The 19,225-nt window shown below is 45.5% G+C and overlaps 2 protein-coding genes, 1 long non-coding RNA gene and 1 other non-coding gene across 4 annotated transcripts in view; 2 read left to right on the forward strand and 2 right to left on the reverse strand.

The window, feature by feature from the left end:
- LOC115529101 (N-acetyltransferase 16) overlaps positions 1-1,589 on the reverse strand; it is a gene marked incomplete in the record, with an annotated part of 8,490 nt that extends 6,901 nt beyond the window's left edge. Inside the window, 1 exon segment of the mRNA XM_030337586.1 lies at positions 1,446-1,589.
- Positions 1,590-2,651: 1,062 nt separating this feature from the next.
- Positions 2,652-4,344, reverse strand: LOC115529116 (uncharacterized). The gene is made up of 2 exons (XR_003973452.1): positions 4,117-4,344; positions 2,652-2,871 (listed from the first exon to the last, which is right to left on the reverse strand). It is a non-coding gene; the product is annotated as an uncharacterized LOC115529116 (long non-coding RNA).
- trnal-aag (transfer RNA leucine (anticodon AAG)) lies at positions 3,566-3,647 on the forward strand. Its single transcript has one exon. It is a non-coding gene; the product is annotated as a tRNA-Leu (tRNA).
- On the forward strand, positions 3,776-13,778 carry snapc2 (small nuclear RNA activating complex, polypeptide 2). The gene is made up of 7 exons (XM_030337575.1): positions 3,776-4,243; positions 5,891-6,076; positions 6,549-6,654; positions 7,164-7,435; positions 8,123-8,255; positions 11,207-11,295; positions 12,911-13,778. Exons 1-7 carry the CDS (start codon positions 4,010-4,012, stop codon positions 13,181-13,183), a joined length of 1,293 nt encoding a protein of 430 aa, XP_030193435.1. The 5' UTR covers positions 3,776-4,009; the 3' UTR covers positions 13,184-13,778.
- Positions 13,779-19,225: the final 5,447 nt, after the last annotated feature.

Below are 19,225 nucleotides of genomic sequence, written 5' to 3' on the forward strand. Positions count from 1 at the left end.
TGCACTGTGCTTGTTCCGCCGAAATGTGTGACCCATCGAATTTGGTCGAACAATGTCACCAAGTCACACATCTGAACGTTCGGCTGCGTCAGAATCCCTCCCTCCAACGCGTGTCTTCAATTCAAATCTACATGCTGTACACTTTGCACGACAGATTGCGTAGGTGAGGAGCGAAATTGGATTGAATCATTATTCCATATTACAAATCTTTTATTCGGTGAAGACTTCAGAAAGTAAAAGGTTAATCAGCTAAATGTTATCTGGTCGTTCCCCATCACCCCATCAGGCAGTGGGTCACACAATCACATGCGTGCAGTTTTTCGGTGCAGCGGTATTTTATAGGTTATTCTGGTGTGGAAGATGCATCAGTATCAGCGCAAACCTTTTAGCCCCCTGCCCCCCCCCCCCCCCCCACACACACACACACACACACACACACACACACACACACACACACACACACACACACACACACACACACACACACACACACACACACACACACGCGCACACAAACACACAGACCCGGTGGTGGGCGCACGGGGGACGGAGGGAGACCAGCCGTCCTGCACCGCATCGGACCCCGATGTGTCGCAACAAAAAAAACGAATGTTGTGAGTGTGTGAGCATTAATGAGGAATGGTTTGGGTATCTATCTCCCAACCCCCTCCTACTCGCCGGTCCTCTTTGCGCCAGCGCTCCCCCCGCCCCCCCCCCAGCCCAACATCCATCCATTCATCCATCCATCCATCCATCCTTACATCTATCGTTTCTCTCGCTCCCTTTTATTCAATCAGATTCGTTCGTTTGAGAGCTCGTCTCCATCGGACCTTCACAATAAAAGCATCTGCGGTTCAGAGTGTCCCCCGCACATTGCAGCACCGTGCCAGGGCTGAGGCGCACGGGGCACGGACCTGGTTGGTCGGCGCTCCGCGGGTGGAGGAACCGCGTATTGATTGGAGGAATATACGGTCTCAGGCATCTTCAATTAAAAGTGATGCAGCCTCCCGACCGGAGGATTGTCTTTTCGTGGAGAGACTAGATCAAAAAAAAAATATATATTTTTTTTTACCCATTACTAAATCCAATTTTTTTGTGTGTCTGATTTATCAGTATTTAATAAAAAATAAATAAATAGAAACCACCACAAATGTCGAACAAAATGGCCGAATAGATGGATGAATGGATTGATACTGAGAGGGCATAGGATGGAAAATCCCCCCTTTATATAAACCCTGTAACCTCGTTTCATCGCTCCGGCTGCTCGGAAGACATTTCGCCGACAAAAACCCCGACAGCCTCTCAGTCTCAAACCCGAGCCATCCCAGACATGATAAGACAACCCGGCACGCAGTGGCAAGCGTTCATCATTTAAACGGCCTCTCCATCCACGCACACACACAAGCACACACACACACACACACACACACACACTTACCGTGGGGTCGTGCTGTGGAAGTCGAGGAATGCTGTGAGCAGGTGCAGTGGCTGGGCTCAGACGAGGCGACCGACTGTAAGACCGGGGGCTGGGTACTGGCGACCCGGCACAAGGGCTTTTGTATGGGAGGAATTACTGCCTCCTTGTGTCACAAGCCCCGCCTCTCCTAGCTGGATACTCTACTCCATCAAGCCCCTCCCCTCCTCTCCCCCTTCCTCCTCCTCCTCCCCCACTGGCTCCCTAGAACCCTCCTCCTCCCCCACTGGCTTGCTAGACCCCATCCCCCCGCTATTCCCTCCCATCCCCTCCTCCTCCCTTGCCTCCCCCTCCTCCCTCCTCCTCCCCCCCCTCCCCTCCCATATGGCAGTGGGACATAAGGGAGAGCATGGTCTGTGTCCCTGCTCATGCCGGCTCTGCTGGGCTGTACGTGGGTCTGTCTGGGGGGGAGAGAGTCATCCACTACTACTATACACAAGCCTCCTTCAGGCTTCTGCTCTTTATTTGTGGGCTACCGGAAAAATACAAGTCAGAGGCATATGTCAAAATGTTGGTTTTATCAACACATAGGAAAAAGAAAACAGTTTGATGAAAGATCTGTATTGTACTCGTATTGCAGGGTAGCAAGGTAATGACATGTTAATGAGAGCAGGTGAACTTTCCACACACACACACACACACACACACACACACACACACACACACACACACACACACACACACACACACACACACACACACACACACACACACACACACACACACACACACACACTCTAACACTTCCATCCGTAAACAGTCAATGACCAGCAAGTATTTCTATTAAGTCCATTAAGTTTTGTTTACTTTGGAGGTAGTCGAATAAGGGAACACATAGATCTAATCCCTACTCAACCCAACGCTGAGTGCAGTGCATCCTGAATTATATCCAAACTGCATCGGAAAGATGAGAGGCCTCTCTCTCTCTCTCTCTCCCTCTCCCTCTCTCTCCCCCTCTCCCTCTCCCTCTCTCTCTCTCTCTCTCTGTTTCCGTCTAGCTCTGCTGCGATCTAACGCTATCTCTGTCTCTCTCACACACACACACACACACACACACACACACACACACACACACACACACACACACACACACACACACACACACACACACACACACACACACACACACACACACACACACTTGTCAATTATACAAAAAAAAGTCTTCTAGTGTTTAGTAGTATATTTTTATTACGCTGTGGTTCGAGGAACACGTGTGCAGTAGAACAACTGTTCTTCCAGCTGATATTCCAAAATATCTCCCCCCCAGACGCTCCCTGCTGCAATGTCAGCTGCTGGGCAGACCCACAGAGTTGAGAGCCCAGGTCCGAACAATCTGCTGGTCTGCAAGTCCCCCTCCTGCGTCAGAAGCTCCATCTCCCGGCCCCAAAGCACTCCTAGGATCAACACAAGTTATGGTTGTTATTTGTGCAAAACGGTGAACATCCTTCTTTACCGAAAGCGATGTATTGTTGTTTCTCTTCCCTCTGACAAATGAACTGATTGTAGGTCCCATAAAAGCGTCTGCGAAACGCAATAAATGTAAAAAAACGTCACCATGACTGCAGAGCTTTTGATAGCAGTCGGGCCCTTGGTCTGTGGTCAGCTGTGAGGGACGGTGATTAAACCAACAAGGTGCCTGTTCTATAAACAGCTTCCCAAGGGAGGGGCCACTATGAGTAAGGGCGGTTTTCTGGTGGTTTGCTCAGATACCATCATTACTCTTTCATTATTCAACATTAGTTATGCTTTTATCCTCGTCACAGACACCTCTGTTAGTATGGCATACCTGCAAATCACACACACGCACACGCACAGAAATACACACATAAAGACGCATGCACATAGAGACATAACTGGTATAGCCTACTGGTGCACATTTATCCATGCATGCATTTGTTAGGTCGAAAAAAAATGAATGAATTTAACCTATATTGACTAAGTTTAACGCAGTAATGTAAATACAGTATTCCAAATCTGGGTCAAATATGCTATGCAATAAGTAGCGTTTAACTACTAATTACATCCGATTTGAGCACGATATTTCGGGTAATTGAATTTATTATTTTTTCTCAACTATTTGTTCATAGGGGTAGCGTGGCCGAGCGGTCTAAGGCGCTGGATTAAGGCTCCAGTCTCTTCGGAGGCGTGGGTTCAAATCCCACCGCTGCCATATCTTTTATGTTCTACGGTGCGATCCACCGCCGACTTTGTTTCACTCGGTGTTTCACATTTAGTTTTTCTCGTTTGTATTAAAGATAAAATGTATCCGCAAGAAGTTAACGCCGAACTGCGGAACCGCGCAGTTCGGCGCGGCAAATGCGTACGCATCCGCGCATACGGCCTTATCGCTCGCCGTAGAGCTCGAAATTGTGTTTCCGGCAACAAGGCAGTGTTGCTGCAAGCCGTCCCCTCCAAACCCTCAGCCGACTGTTTATCTTCATGGCATGATCGGAGAGAAAACGGCAACAACAGCAACAGCAGCAACAACAACAACAACATTACATTAGGACCCGACCGTCGCCTCAGGACACCATGAAGCCCCCGCCTCGGCAGCGCATCCTGACCAAACGCTACGAGGAGAGCAGAACGGTGCGGAAGCAGGTGCGCGACCGGCGCGGGCTTATGGAGAATGTGTGCACCTGGGGGGTCACCGAGCAGCGCAGGTTGCTGAAGGGCCTCGAGTGGCTCAAGCGGCACCGTCGCGTCGAGCCGGACATCGACTATGAGTGGTTGCAGAAGAGGGTTCCCAAGCGGTCCATCGAGCAGGTGAGCACCGTACGCTCTGCACGACGGCCCTTCTTGGGGTTGCACACACGCACACGCACACGCAAGCACACTGACGACGCTGAAGTTGGCATCCGATTCGCAGCATCCGATTCAGCAGCTGGTCCACTTTAAATCGGTCCTGATTGGAAACCACTACACCTAGACTCTTCAAATCTGGACTAAATTATCACAATGAGGCTATACATTATAATAAACATAGTTACAGATTTGTGAAACCTTTTTTCTATTTGTGAAAATGCAATACAGGCTCATTTTAATGCTTTTTAGGGGTCCAGACTGCATTAGAACGGGTCCTGATTGAAAACCACTACACATATACTCTTCAAATCTGGACTAAATTATCACAGTGAGGCTATACATTATGTAAAACATAGTTTCAGATTTGTGAAACCTTTACCCTATTTGTGAAAATGCAATAAAGGCACATTTTAATGCTTTTTAGGGGTCCAGACCGCATTAGAACTGATCCTGATTAAAAACCACTACACCTAGACTCTTCAAATCTGGACTAAATTATCACAGTGAGGCTGTACATTATGTAAAACATAGTTTCAGATTTGTGAAACCTTTACCCTATTTGTGAAAATGCAATAAAGGCACATTTTAGTGCTTTTTAGGGGTCCAGACCGCATTAGAACTGATCCTGATTAAAAACCACTACACCTAGACTCTTCAAATCTGGACTAAATTATCACAGTGAGGCTATACATTATGTAAAACATAGTTTCAGATTTGTGAAACCTTTACCCTATTTGTGAAAATGCAATAAAGGCACATTTTAATGCTTTTTAGGGGTCCAGACCGCATTAGAACTGATCCTGATTAAAAACCACTACACCTAGACTCTTCAAATCTGGACTAAATTATCACAGTGAGGCTATACATTATGTAAAACATAGTTTCAGATTTGTGAAACCTTTAACCTATTTGTGAAAATTCAATTCGGTCTGGACCCCTAAAAAACATTCAAATAAGCCTGTATTGCATTTTCACAAATAGGGTAAAGGTTTCACAAATCTGAAACTATGTTTTACATAATGTATAGCCTCACTGTGATAATGTAGTCCAGATTTGAAGAGTCTAGGTGTAGTGTTTTTCAACCAGGACCGATTTGAAGATTCTAAGTGGTTTTCAAGCCGAATCGGATGCTGCGAATCGGATGCCAACTTCAGCGTCGTAGCACACTGCACGCACACTTAATCACGCACTCACTCACTCACACACTCACTCAGTCACTCACACAATTATGTTTCTGTAATCTATGTCAGTAGTATGTATTTTCTTTTGTGGGGGTCAGCACAACTATATAAATATATATTAACAATTAAGCGACTCATGATGAACAGGTAACTTATCTATACACGAGGTGGTGGACCTGACAGTAAGCACATCTATACAGCACACAGTACGCTCAAACAGCAGGTCAGCTGCTTGAACCTGCGTAATATAGGAATCCTTTAATCGAACTCCTCTCTCCTTTCCAACCCCCACTCCTCCTCTCTCTCTCTCTCTCTCTCTCTCTCTCTCTCTCTCTCTCTCTCTCTCTCTCTCTCTCTCTCTCTCTCTCTCTCTTCTCTTTCTCTTTCTCTTTCTCTCTCTCTCTCTCTCTCTCCCACCCGCCCCCAGCTGCGCACCGTGGTGCGTGAGCTGAAGGTCCGGGCGGTCAGCAGGGGGGCCAGTCAGCTGCGGAGGCAGCGGGGTAACGAGGCGGGGCTTGAGGGCGAGGGGGAGGAGCCTCTCCAGCTGTGGCGGGAAACGGCCCGCTTCGTGGCGGGGGACCTGGAGGGGGACATCGCCAAGGCGTTCTCTCAGGTAGGGCGCGGGCGCCGGGGCTAGTGGGTGTTGTGGTTCCAGGTTGCTATGGAGACGAGTGATGGAGGTTTATGATGGAGGTTAAGAGTGAGAGAGAGAGTCATCGAGACAGCCGGCGTGCCGGTCTGTGTCGCGGCTGCGCTATGATTGCACGTGCGGTTGGTTTAGTGTCTACTGTGAAAGTGCAACACGGCGTGGCTGCACTCTAACGATTCAGTGTTTCGTACCCATGATTAGGAATATAAGCTCAAGTCGATGATGAAGTCATGTGTTTGCGTTGATTAATTAAATCAGGTTTATTTTTCTTTTAAGTATTTATTACATGAATGATGTTCTAGTTTATATTTATCAGGTAAATATAATCTCTCTCTCTCTCTCTCTCTCTCTCTCTCTCTCTCTCTCTCTCTCTCTCTCTCTCTCTCTCTCTCTCTCTCTCTCTCTCTCTCTCTCTCTCTCTCTCTCTCTCTCTCAGATGCTGGTTGTGTCGTCCACAGAACCTCAGACCCCTTTCAACTCTGCAGTTTCTCCCCCGCGGTCTGGCCACGCCCAGCCCCCCACGACCGGCCCTGTCACTCCAGGTGGTTTCTTCAGTTCATTGGCTGAGAGGCGAGGGGGCGGGACCTTCATGGTGCATCTTGCTTGAATCTAAACCAAACAGGAAGAAGTCTGTGGACCGATGAGTTGTGGGGTTTTCTGTCCTAATCTGCATCCTATGCTACCTCATTGATGCTGCCACTTATTTTTACATACATATTTTACTTATTTTTACTAACTTTATCGGGATCTTGTATTGTTGCTACTATATGAGTGTTGAGGAACCAAGCCTATATCAGAGTCAAGTCAACTTTACTGTAAATTTCAAAACATGGGCCAGAGATCTAGGAACGTAAATTGAGTTTATCTCTGGTCCACGATATAATAAGAAGAAAACGATAGAATTAGGTCGAATAAGATAAGTAATATTTAAAATAATAATAATAATAATATTATTATTATTGCATTAATAATATAAGATTAGTACTTGTTTACTCTTGTACGATAAGATGTAGTTAAAGTATCTCTGACTCTCCATCCTGATCCCCTTCAGGGCCCCTCCCTCCCAGGGGCCCCTCCCCGGGGTGCCTGGCCCCCGTCCTCCAGACCCCCGTGGTGACCCTGACCCATGTCCGGGTCCCCCTGTCAGGCCCCCCTGTAGGGGTGCTTGTCCCTCCGTCCACGCCGGGGCAGGGGCCCTCAGCCACGCCCTCCGTTGCGTTGCCAGGGGCAGGTTGCCAAGCAGCCGCCTCCACGCCTCTGTTGCCGCGGCTCAGCCAAGCGTCGGCCGTTGCCGGGGCAACGGACAAGCCTGGCTCAAGGGTGGTAAGACCTGTGTGTTTCGATGCTATGCTAATGCTATTGGCGATTGCTCACACATTGGTAAGACCTGTCTGTTTCGAAGCTATGCTTATGCTATTGGCGATTGCTCACACATTGGTAAGACCTGTGTGTTTTTATGCTATACTAATGCTAATGCTAATGTCGATTGCTAACACAGATCACTGCTGGTCCTTGAATGGCTAGCGAACCACGCCTCGTTGGAAATGACGTGACCTTTTATAGAGAATTTTATCCACACACAATATCTTATAGTCTAGGTTAAATCAGATGCAACAACATTTAAATAAAATAACATTACCAAGAGAAAACTATCTAGACAAGGAACTTTGTAGCGTGATTAATGGACCTCTAGGATACCAGAAATAAAGTTGTTTTTAATTATTTGAGAAAGCATGACATGAGAAACACAGTGATACCCACAAAAAGTTTAAGGGATACGTTTTCAGATTGTTTCACTTCACTTTATAACTTAATGCCCTGCATCCAAATAATAACCCAGAATAATACAGTGTTTGAAATGATTACATGCTCCAATGGGGTTCCCTCTATGTCTGGCTCAACCAGATCAGTTAACTGCAAATAAAGCCTGTGACTTTAACCTTAATTAAAGTGATTTTATTTAATTTGGTTTGGCATAGAGAAATTCAACATCTTGTGTAATCGTTTCAGGAACCTGTTGAAGGCCCAGGCAAGGCAGGTCAACAGGAGCAGAGGTCCAAGTGCTTCGTGGACTTCAATAAGATATACCTGCACCTCTCCCACCCCTGGAGGGAGGGCAAGGACGGCCCCCTCTCGCCCTTGGGTAGGGCACGTCTTTGTCTCCGTTATATTACAACGAAATAAGCGTCCACTAACTACACTGTGGGTTCATGCTGTCTGCAGTGGCTCTCCGTTTCGCTCCTCTTTTCCGTCAGTGTACCACTTGGTGGAGTGAGTCTCAAACAGCGTTTCTGACCCGAGCAACGAGACAAGTTGACTTTATTTCCAGGGACGGCTGGTATAAATGGGCTAACAGGGCTAAGCCCTCCCTACCTTTTACAGTAAAAATGAAAAAATATTATTAAAAACCTTAGAACATATTGTTTTAAATTTTGGTAAACCTAAAGCAGCACCAGCACCAAAAAGTGACAGAAAAACCCAGGATATATGATATATCTTCGTTTTTTTCCAGTGAACGGGCTAAATGTATTCAGCCCTAGCGGAGTAGAGTAAGCTTCCATTCAATTTTGATTGACAGGTATCGTGACACGCCCCCTTCATATGCTTCCCATTTGGGCTAAAGTCATTCAGCCCAAGCACAGTAGCGTAAGCGGGCATTTTATTGTGATTGACAGGTGTCATGACACGCCCCCATTTGGGCTAATTTCATTTAGCCCAAGCGCAGTAGCGTAAGCTTCCATTGAAGTTTGATTGACAGGTGCCCTGACACGCCCCCTTCATATGCTTCCCATTTGGGCTAAATTAGTTTAGCCCAAAGGTTGACCTAGCACAGTAGCTACAGTACTGTGACCTTCGACCAATCACAGCACAGTAGCGCAAGTGCAGTATGGTGGGCGTTAGCATGAAAATGAACGAAGTGGATTATTTACTTTCTAATCAGTTTTCTTTAATGTCTTTGGAGGAAAAATTGGAAGTGAAGAGATTGGGGACACATCAACCAAACTATGTACAGATTTACTGTCAGGAGTGCGGTCAGAATATGGCCGGTAATAGTGCATTTGTAAGCGGGTCAACAACGTTTCGTATCGAAACATTAAATAAAGCTGTCTAAATAACCCAACATGACGTGACAAGTGTGTAGAGAAAGTGGCCCCTCTCCCAGCTGCATTTCAGCGACAGGCAGTAGCAATAAGGTTCTCTAAGGAATCGGAAATGATCTAATTTAATGTTGCATACAACATTGCCAAAGAGGAGTTGCCATTCACCAAATTTAAATCCGAAATTATTCTCATGATGAAAAATTGATTGAACCTCAACTCGACGTATAGCAATGAGATGGCATGTGCACAATTCATTGCAGTAATAGGCGACACCTTAAAGCAAAAGACAGCTGCGGACGTCGGAAACGCCACATAGGCCTACATGTCCTTCATGATTGACGGCGACACAGACGTCTCTACCAAAGAGTGTGTGATCGTCTACAGCCGCAATTTGCGCAAAGGGAGACCGGTCAACATTTTAATTGTGTAATACTTTAAGCACAAAAGTTTTATTTTGCTTAATGGTTTAGTTCGAAATGTTCAATTTCAGCTCAGTGAAGCACTTTAAACACCTTATTTTTATTTTTATTTATAATTGTGCTTCAAATAAAGACACGCCTTTCTCTACACCTTATTCTTGTTTAAAAATCATTCACATTATATGAAAGTTATGAACAGAGATATAAAGGTGACCTCATGGCGTCTGGAGCCCTGTGAAGTATTGATAAATGTAATGCATTCTTTAGCCCACCCACCCAAAATCACCACCAGCCGTCACTGTTTATTTTTACATTATTATAGAAAACACAAAATTATAATATCAAACGCACGGTCCTTCCCCCAGTATCTGACTCCTACTAGCAAAAGTCACGTCCAAACCTTAGAATTAGTATTAGTTAATACTAATCCCCTATTTATAGAATCGAAAACACAAAATATAGAAATGTTTTTTTAATTGTCATTACCAATAATAAATTATTTTTCACAAACTTATTATTATTAATCGATGAGTTCCTCTTGGGCTCCTGCACTGTCTCCTCTCTGGGCTGCATGGGGTCTTGGTTTACTGTTTTAAGACCTAATTCCATTTCATTTCAATCGAATGAACAATGCCGTTTTCCTATCCTCTCTGATGAGTGGACCGGCCGTCCAACCCTTTATTATCTGATCTGATATCATCAGATCAGATAATAATGGGTCTGACCTGAGGATATCAGATCAGATAATAAAGGGTTGGACGGCCACACCCCTCCCCACAAGGCCGTTACGATGTTGACCTCCACGGTGGAACCCGCGTCGTTCCTTATTACTAATCGCCGTTCCTGATTGGTCGAAGTGAATCCAAGTCATAGTTGACATTGCAAATAATTGCAGTGAGTCAGCGGCCACGGCGGTTTCCCTGGTAATCTGCTCACGAAGGTGACATCATCACCAGTATTGTAGAATCATTACCCAAACACGACAGACCCATATTAGTAACTCAAAACTCGGTAAGGGTTTTCTGGAAGGTGGGCGTGGCTTTGAGCCGAGGGTGTTGGCGACAGATGCAGTGCAGTGTCTCAACCGGCCGGGGGATGGTAGGGCGGAGCTCTGAGGTCCCTGAGGAGCCAGGGGCGGGTCCCTGGTGGGCGTCACACGGGGCCCCTGGAAGTCGCCCTCTGGATAGCCTAGCCTAGCCTAGCCTTCTGGTCGGGACAACAGGGAAGCGTCTCTTACTGCAATGATGGGACTCTACGTCACATTACGTCTCGTAATATGGAGATGGATTGAGATGTGCCAATTAAATGATTTAGCGCAAAATGCACTGAATTCATTGTGTGTGTGTGTGTGTGTGTGTGTGTGTGTGTGTGTGTGTGTGTGTGTGTGTGTGTGTGTGTGTGTGTGTGTGTGTGTGTGTGTGTGTGTGTGTGTGTGTGTGTGTTTATATATTATAGTTATACATTACAGCTTCATTATATTATATTGGCAATACCGGATCACAAGCCCTGTTGTGTTGTCTAGAAGGCAAATCGTATGATTAATTTCTTGCTGCCTTTCCTTTCCTGGCCTCCAGAGTGCGCTGTGGTGCTGGACCTGCTGATGGCGCTGCCAGAAGAGCTCCCTCTGCTGGATGGAGGCAAACTACGCCAGCACATGATCGAGGTAATAACGCAAACGCAGATAGAGGGTGTGGGCCAAAATAAAGAAACAACACAATAAAAGTGTAATCCCGCACAGGCTTTAAAACTTGCTCGCTGTTTCTTTTCCCTTCTGTTATTTGTTTTGTGAATCTTAGTCAGGTTTTTTATGGGAAAAAGTTAAACATTACATGAAGAAGTCATGGCCCATAAAGCTTCACCCCGTTTAAAAGCGCGTGTCTTCACCTCTGGAATATGGCTGCAGACAATAAAACACCTTCAGTCATTCCTTTTACTGGGGTTGTTGGGTCGTCATGGATACTTGAAAAATAAATACTAAAGTCTGACTGATGTAAAGTGTCCCTGTTTACAATAATCGTATAGCTGTGGCTCCCAATGGGGTTCAACCCGGTGCCATACGGGTAACCCCTGGTAAGGTACGGGGTTCAACTGTACAAATTAGAACGCAGATCAAACCCGTAAGGGGAGAACCGGCCTTTGGTTTAGAAAAAATTCACACTCATTCAATAAAAAAATAAAAACGTTGTAAATCCCCCGGAGAGGTAATCCCTTGGTTACAGCAGCCGTGGAAACACAGGATATAAAACAATACAATGACAATACAAAGTAGTGCTAAAGAAAACAAAAATGGATTCTAAAGTAAGGAAAAACAGTATCAACAGTCTAAACAGTATAAATCATAAAGTGGCCCAGTGCCAGTACACATTATTTAAATGCAATGTAAAAAAATATATAATAATAGAAACAGTGACACCAACATATGCCTTGAGCGAGGGTTGTCACGCCCTACCTGCGTGCCTGGAGCAGTATCCGCGTGCTACACCCCACCTGGGGGACTTTTACGGGGCTATAAGGGCGCAGGGGATGGCGGCGTTGGAATCCGGTTTAATGATGTTTTTATAACGATACACGGCCCGATGCTGCCGTGCACGAGGGCGTGTGGTGAGGGCTGGTCTAATCTGTGCACACAGATTACTCACTGCAGCACAGGTATGTAGCCTCACCCAGCCGCAGAGTCCAGTAGCACTGGGCCAGGTGAGGCTGCTTCCCCAAGCTATCCCCACCCCCCCCACACACACACACACACACCCCCACCCCCCCACCGGCCACGTCCACTCACCCACCAAACGTGCAGGGGCACTCTGTTTCACTCCTCTCAGAGAAAGTCTTTGTTGAGTATTTGTTGTTTTATTTCTTTTTTATATCACAGCAAAATTTAAAAAAAGAAGAGCAAAATAATAATATCAAACACACAGAAAAGAAAGAACTGTGTTGCTTCCCCCAGTATCTGATTCCAACTCACCAAAGTTAAAGTCCAACCCTAATAATTAGTATTGGTTAATACCAAACAGAAACGTCATATTTATATAACCGGAAATACAAATACAGAGATGTTTTTATCATTAATGCATAACCCTAACCCTAACCTTGTAAATAATAAAACAATCATCATTACCAATAATTAATTGTTTTGTATCGAACTTCTCATTAACCAATGAGATCCCCTTTGGCACACTGTCCCCTCAACCAACAACGCACGCCACGGAGGATCAACAAAGCTGCTCTTCCTGCCCAACCCGCTTACGTCTCTCTCCCCCCTGACCCCTGACCCCATGCAGACCTACGCCAGCCTCTCCGCCCCCGCCCCGCGGGCAGAGAGGGGTGAAGTCCCCCCGCCGCCGGCCGCGGCCACCCGCCCCGGCCCCGCCGAAGCGGAACCCAGCCGGGACGCCGGGAACTCGGCCGCCGCGGGAGAACACAACTACTCGAGTGACCGCGGCGAGCGCGTGGTAGCGGCGAAGACAACCACGCCGCCGCCGCCGCCCGAGCCCCCGCTGTGCCCCCTCAACCCGTTCAAGGTGCCCTTGAAGCTCTTGGTGAAACGCTCTTAGCTAGCCTGTGGACACACGCCGCTCCCCGACGTAGCGCTCGCTGTATGCCCGGTCCTCCCTGTTTACGTTCTGTGAGGCGCACAGGGTCTGACGCACGTCAAGAAGTACGTCTGGCGTCGCTGAACGTGAACCGCCGCTATGCGGGGGTTTGAGGCAGGGCCGTAGAAAGAGCTCGTCTGGGGCTGCGGTTGTGTCAGGCCCCCCAAACCCCATCTAGCCCAGACTCTTGATACATGTAAAACCTTTTCTAATGAATGTTCGTGGGATCCGCAAGTGAGAGTAAAGTTTATTCTGTATGGTATGGTTGTTACTATTAAGATATGTTTGTGATAATAAATATCCCTTCAAAGGTCATGCGCTTGCCTGAACCGCTAGTTAATGAATATTCGGTCAATCATTAAAGACCAATGCAACCAAACCCATTTTTGAAGAAATTATACGTAACACCTACATTGTCGGTTAAAAGATTTTGAATCTGTTCGATCTGTTCTACCCTGGCCTGAAATCGTTTTTTGTTTCCTAAAACCGTTGCCCCTTTCAGGAAGGACTTTTATTACCCTGTAACCATCTTCAAATAAATATTATCAGAGTTGCCGAGGAGTGTTGTGGAATTTGAATATTGTTTGATTGCTTTTTGTTGGGGTATGGCCGCATACTCCCTCTTCCTTATCACACGTAGAGCCCTTTATGAGCTGACGCCAGCTTCCTACTGGCGGACTGGGATGTCCGGAAGATAAGGACGACCACAGTAGCAAACTGCACATTCACACACCGGAGCTCCTTGGGATCCCGCTGGACGCGCTCAAACAAGGGATTACGCTCTCTTTTTTTTTTCATGAGGAACCGTTTCTCCCCGGCTAACTTCAGAAAGGCTGCGGGCCGCGATGGCCTCGACTTCTCGTAGGAGCATCTGGGTGGTGTTCACCTGGGTGGTGTTCACCTGGGTGGTGGTCCTCTGTGGACCGCAGGTGGAGGGTGAGCGATTCATGTTGTAGATAATGGAGGAGATGGTGGAAGGAGGAAGAAATGTATCGTATGTATGAATAATAATAATTCATCCGTTTTTTACTGCGCTTATCTAAATACTCAAAGACGCTTTACAAAAAAAAGGATTACGGACAGTACAGACACTCAAACAAAAGGAAAATAAACAACACCACAACAACAGACGTCACAATAAGAGAGGGAGAAAGGGTGGAAGATGGGGGAGGATGATTTGTCAGATGTTGTAGGTGGTCCTGAAGAGATGGGTTTTAAGTTGACTCTTGAATCAAAGGAGTGTATCGGGAGTTTCTGATGGCGATAGGGAGGGAGTTCCAGAGGGGAGGGGCGGCGATGGCGAAGGCTCTGTCCCCCAGGGGGCGCTACTTCAGGGTGTCCGCGCATCCGTAAAAAGTCTTAAATTCATGTTTCTAAATTGAAGGCCTTAAAAAGTCTTAAATTCGTTACAAATGTCACATGCTTGTCTTGAATACTGTAACTCAAGGTCTTAAATTTGTCGGGGCAGCACTATTTATTTTTTTATCTTTCTCGGGGAGCTTTTCAGGAAGGACATGTAGAGAGGCTTCTTTCTTGATAGCTGCATATATAAACGATTATCTGCGACAATGGGTAGGTGCAAATTCAAGAACAGTTGGCTGGAAGACGTCCGTTTCCGAAGTTGGCTTGCGTCTGTTGCCAACCCCCACCGTTGCGTGTTTTAGGTCTTAAATTTCATTGAAGGTGGTATTAAAAACGTCTTGGATAGTCTTATATTTGACTTGCTGAAACCTGCAGATACCCTAACTTGGTCCTGGTGATGGGGGTGAGAAGGTGGGCCTCAGCGGAGCGAGTGGGGGAGTGGCGGCGGAGGAGATCTGTTATGTACGGGGGTGCAAGGTTGTTTAGGGCCTTGTAGGTGGTGAGGAGGATGAGGTTTATCGGTTAAATACAAAGCTAACAAGGTGCTTTAACCGATGAGAAATAAAGGCGTAATATATGAATTATGGCGACTTGAATAGCGGCTTGATGCCGGGGTATCTATAGAGGTAGAGCAGCATATACTAATTAATACATCATATGTATATATTGATTGACTCTATCTATATAAAAAGGGAGATATATTTACAGTATATAATAATTTATAGATTATATATATATATATATATAGAGATATATCTGAATTTTTTTTATGTATACTGTATATAAGTAAATTACTATCTGTCTCTCTCTCTATATACATGTAATTTAAATGACTGTACTAATTAATGTTCCTTACTGTACTGACAGCGATATATTGTTTCACCTTCTGACAAATGTACGTTTACATATTGTAAATTGCTTTGGATGAAAGCGTCAGCTAAATGCCCTAAATGTAAATTACTCTCTCTCTCTGTCTCTCTCACTCTCTCTCTCTCTCTCTCTCTCTCTCTCTCTCTCTCTCTCTCTCTCTCTCTCTCTGTCTCTCTCAATCTCTCTCTCTGTCTCTCTCTGTCTCTCTCTCTCTCTCTCTCTCTCTCTCTCTCTCTCTCTCTCTCTCTCTCTCTCTGTCTCTCTCAATCTCTCTCTCTGTCTCTCTGTCTCTCTCTCTCTCTGTCTCTCTTTGTCTCTCTCTGTCTCTCTCTCTCACTGTCGCGCTCTCTCTCTCATTCATGTATATATATATATGATGTATAACTGACTATATATCTTGATGTCTTGCACGCACGCCCGTCGAGTTTGACCAGTTAGTTGAACCTGTTGGTTAGTTTAATGTGGTTGTGTCAGAACCTGGGACGGGCTCAGCTCGTATCCGCCCTTCCACCGCCACACACTTCATTAATCAACGCACCAGCTGCAGGAAGCTGTTCATGTTGTAGAAACAAGGACTCACCTACTTTATTTCTATTTATTTGTGAATTCGATCCATTTTTAAATAATGCCCCAGCCTAGGAAAATGTTTGAAAAAAAGATGAGTGAATGTAATCCTTTCTGAATGTGCTTCCTATAGTAGGGTTTGGGTGCGCGTTTGTGTTTGCGTGCGTGTGTATGTGTGTGCGTATGTGTGTGTTAGAGTATATGCAGATGCAGATATAGCTTATTTAAGATAATTGATTCACTAGAAACTTTTCTAACTAAATGTATCGGTGTGTGTGTTTGTGTGTGAGTGTGTGTGTCTTTGTTTGGGGGGCGGTGGGGGGGTGTTCATAACATGATTCAGTTAGGTTTCGCCCGGTGTCTTTAAGTTTCTTTCTACAAAAACGAATCTCATGGTTGAAGGTTTTATGAGCCTGATTTATTGCCTGAATTTCCGGAGGAAATCGAGTGCAGATATGAGACGGAGATCTTCTAGGTGATAAACTGTTGACAGATTATTTTTACAAGTAACTAATTTAATACTGAAGCCTCCTGCGTGAATTATCACGCACAGAATGTAGAGTAAAATATGTAGATTAAGACTAAACATGTCAGAATTATTCTTTTCATCATCGTTAATGTCATGAATGTAATCGGTCAAATTGCTATTAAATTATGTGTAATTTAATAGTATAATATAATAAGTATAATAATAATCTGACTTCAACAGATGGAACAGTGACTTCTGCATCCACGGTTCTGACTTCAACCGTTACAACTGTGAATTCTGTCCAACTGACTTCTAAAACTACGGTTCAAACTTCAACAGCAGATCCATCGACTTCTGCATCCAAAGTTCTGACATCAACAGATGGAGGATTGACTTCTGCATCCACAGTTCAGATTTCAACAAATGAAAAAGTCACTTGTAACCCACTGACTTCTGAAACTATGGTTCAAACTTCAACAGCAGAGCCATCAACTTCTGCATCCACACTTCTGACTTCAACAGATGGACCAATGACTTCTGCATTCACAGTTCTGACTTCAACAGATGGAACAATGACTTCTGACCCACTGACTTCTCAAACTACTATTAAAATTTTAGCATCAGAGCCATCGACTTCTGCAGTCACAGTTCTGACTTCGATAGATCAACCATTGACTTCTGCATCCACAATTCAGACTTCAACAGATGAAACAGTGACTTCTTACCCACCGACTCCTCAAACTACGGTTCAAAACTCAACAGCAGAGCCATCAACTTCTGCATCCACAGTTCTGACTTCAACAGATGGACCATTGACTTCTGCATCCACAGTTCTGACTTCAACAGATGGACCATTGACTTCTGCATCAACAGTTCTGACTTCAACAGATGGACCATTGACTTCTGCATCAACAGTTCTGACCTTAACAGATGCATCAGTAACTACTGACTCACTGACTCCTCCGACTACGGTTCAAAACTCAACAGCAGAGCCATCGACTTCTGCATCCACAATTCTGACTGCAACAGATGGACCGTTGACTTCTCGATCCACAGTTCTGACCTCAACAGATGGAACATTGACTTCTGACCCACTGACTCCTCAAACTACGGTTCAAACTTCAACAGCAGAGCCATCAACTTCTGCATCCACACTTCTGACTTCAACAGATGGAGGATTGACTTCTGCATCCACAGTTCTGACTTCAACATATGGAACATTGACTTCTGACCCACTGACTCCTCAAACTACGGTTCAAACTTCAACAGCAGAGCCATCAACTTCTGCATCCACACTTCTGACTTCAACAGATGGACCATCGACTTCTGCAGTCACAGTTCTGACTTCAACAGATCAACCGTTGACTTCTGCGTCCACAATTCTGACTACAACAGATGGACCATCAACTTCTGCATCCACACTTCTGACTTCAACAGTTGGACCATTGACTTCTGCATCCACAATTCTGACTGCAACAGATGGACCGTTGACTTCTCGATCCACAGTTCTGACCTCAACAGATGGAACATTGACTTCTGACCCACTGACTCCTCAAACTACGGTTCAAACTTCAACAGCAGAGCCATCAACTTCTGCATCCACACTTCTGACTTCAACAGATGGAGGATTGACTTCTGCATCCACAGTTCTGACTTCAACATATGGAACATTGACTTCTGACCCACTGACTCCTCAAACTACGGTTCAAACTTCAACAGCAGAGCAATCAACTTCTGCATCCACACTTCTGACTTCAACAGATGGACCATCGACTTCTGCAGCCACAGTTCTGACTTCAACAGATCAACCGTTGACTTCTGCGTCCACAATTCTGACTACAACAGATGGACCATCAACTTCTGCATCCACACTTCTGACTTCAACAGTTGGACCATTGACTTCTGCATCCACAGTTCAGACTTCAACAGATGAAAAAGTCACCTCTAACCCACTGACTTCTGAAACTACGGTTCAAACTTCAACAGCAGAGCCATCGACTTCCGCATCCACTGTTCTGACTCCAACAGCAGAGCCATCGACTTTTGCATCAACAGTTCTGACTTCGACAGATCAATCATTGACTTCTGCATCCACAATTCAGACTTCAACAGATGAAACAGTGACTTCTGACCCACTGATTTCTCAAACTACGGTTCAAACTTCAACAGCAAAATCATCGACTTCCGCATCCACAGTTCTGACTTCAACAACGGCGTCATCGACTTCTGCATCCACAGTTCTGACTCAAACAGATGGACCATTTACTTCTGCATCCACAGTTCTGACTCAAACAGATGGAACAATGACTTCTGCGTCCACAGTTCTGACTACAACAGTTGGACCATTGACTTCTGCATCCACAGTTCAGACTTCATCAAATGAAAAAGTCACTTCTAACCCACTGACTTCTGAAACTACGGTTCATACTTCAACAGCAGAGCCATCGACTTCTGCATCCACAGTTCTGACTTCAACAGATGGACCATTGACTTCTGCATCCCCAATTCAGACTTCAACAGATGAAACAGTGACTTCTGACCCACTGGTTTCTCAAACTACGGTTCAAACTTCAACAGCAGAATCATCGACTTCCGCATCCACAGTTCTGACTTCAACAACAGCGTCATCGACTTCTGCATCCACAGTTCTGACTTCAACAGATGGACCATTGACTTCTGCATCCACAGTTCTGACCTCAACAGATGGAACAATGACTTCTCACCCAATGACTTCTCAA

This window comes from Gadus morhua, chromosome 17, assembly GCF_902167405.1.
Source record: "Gadus morhua chromosome 17, gadMor3.0, whole genome shotgun sequence".
NCBI lineage: Eukaryota > Metazoa > Chordata > Actinopteri > Gadiformes > Gadidae > Gadus > Gadus morhua.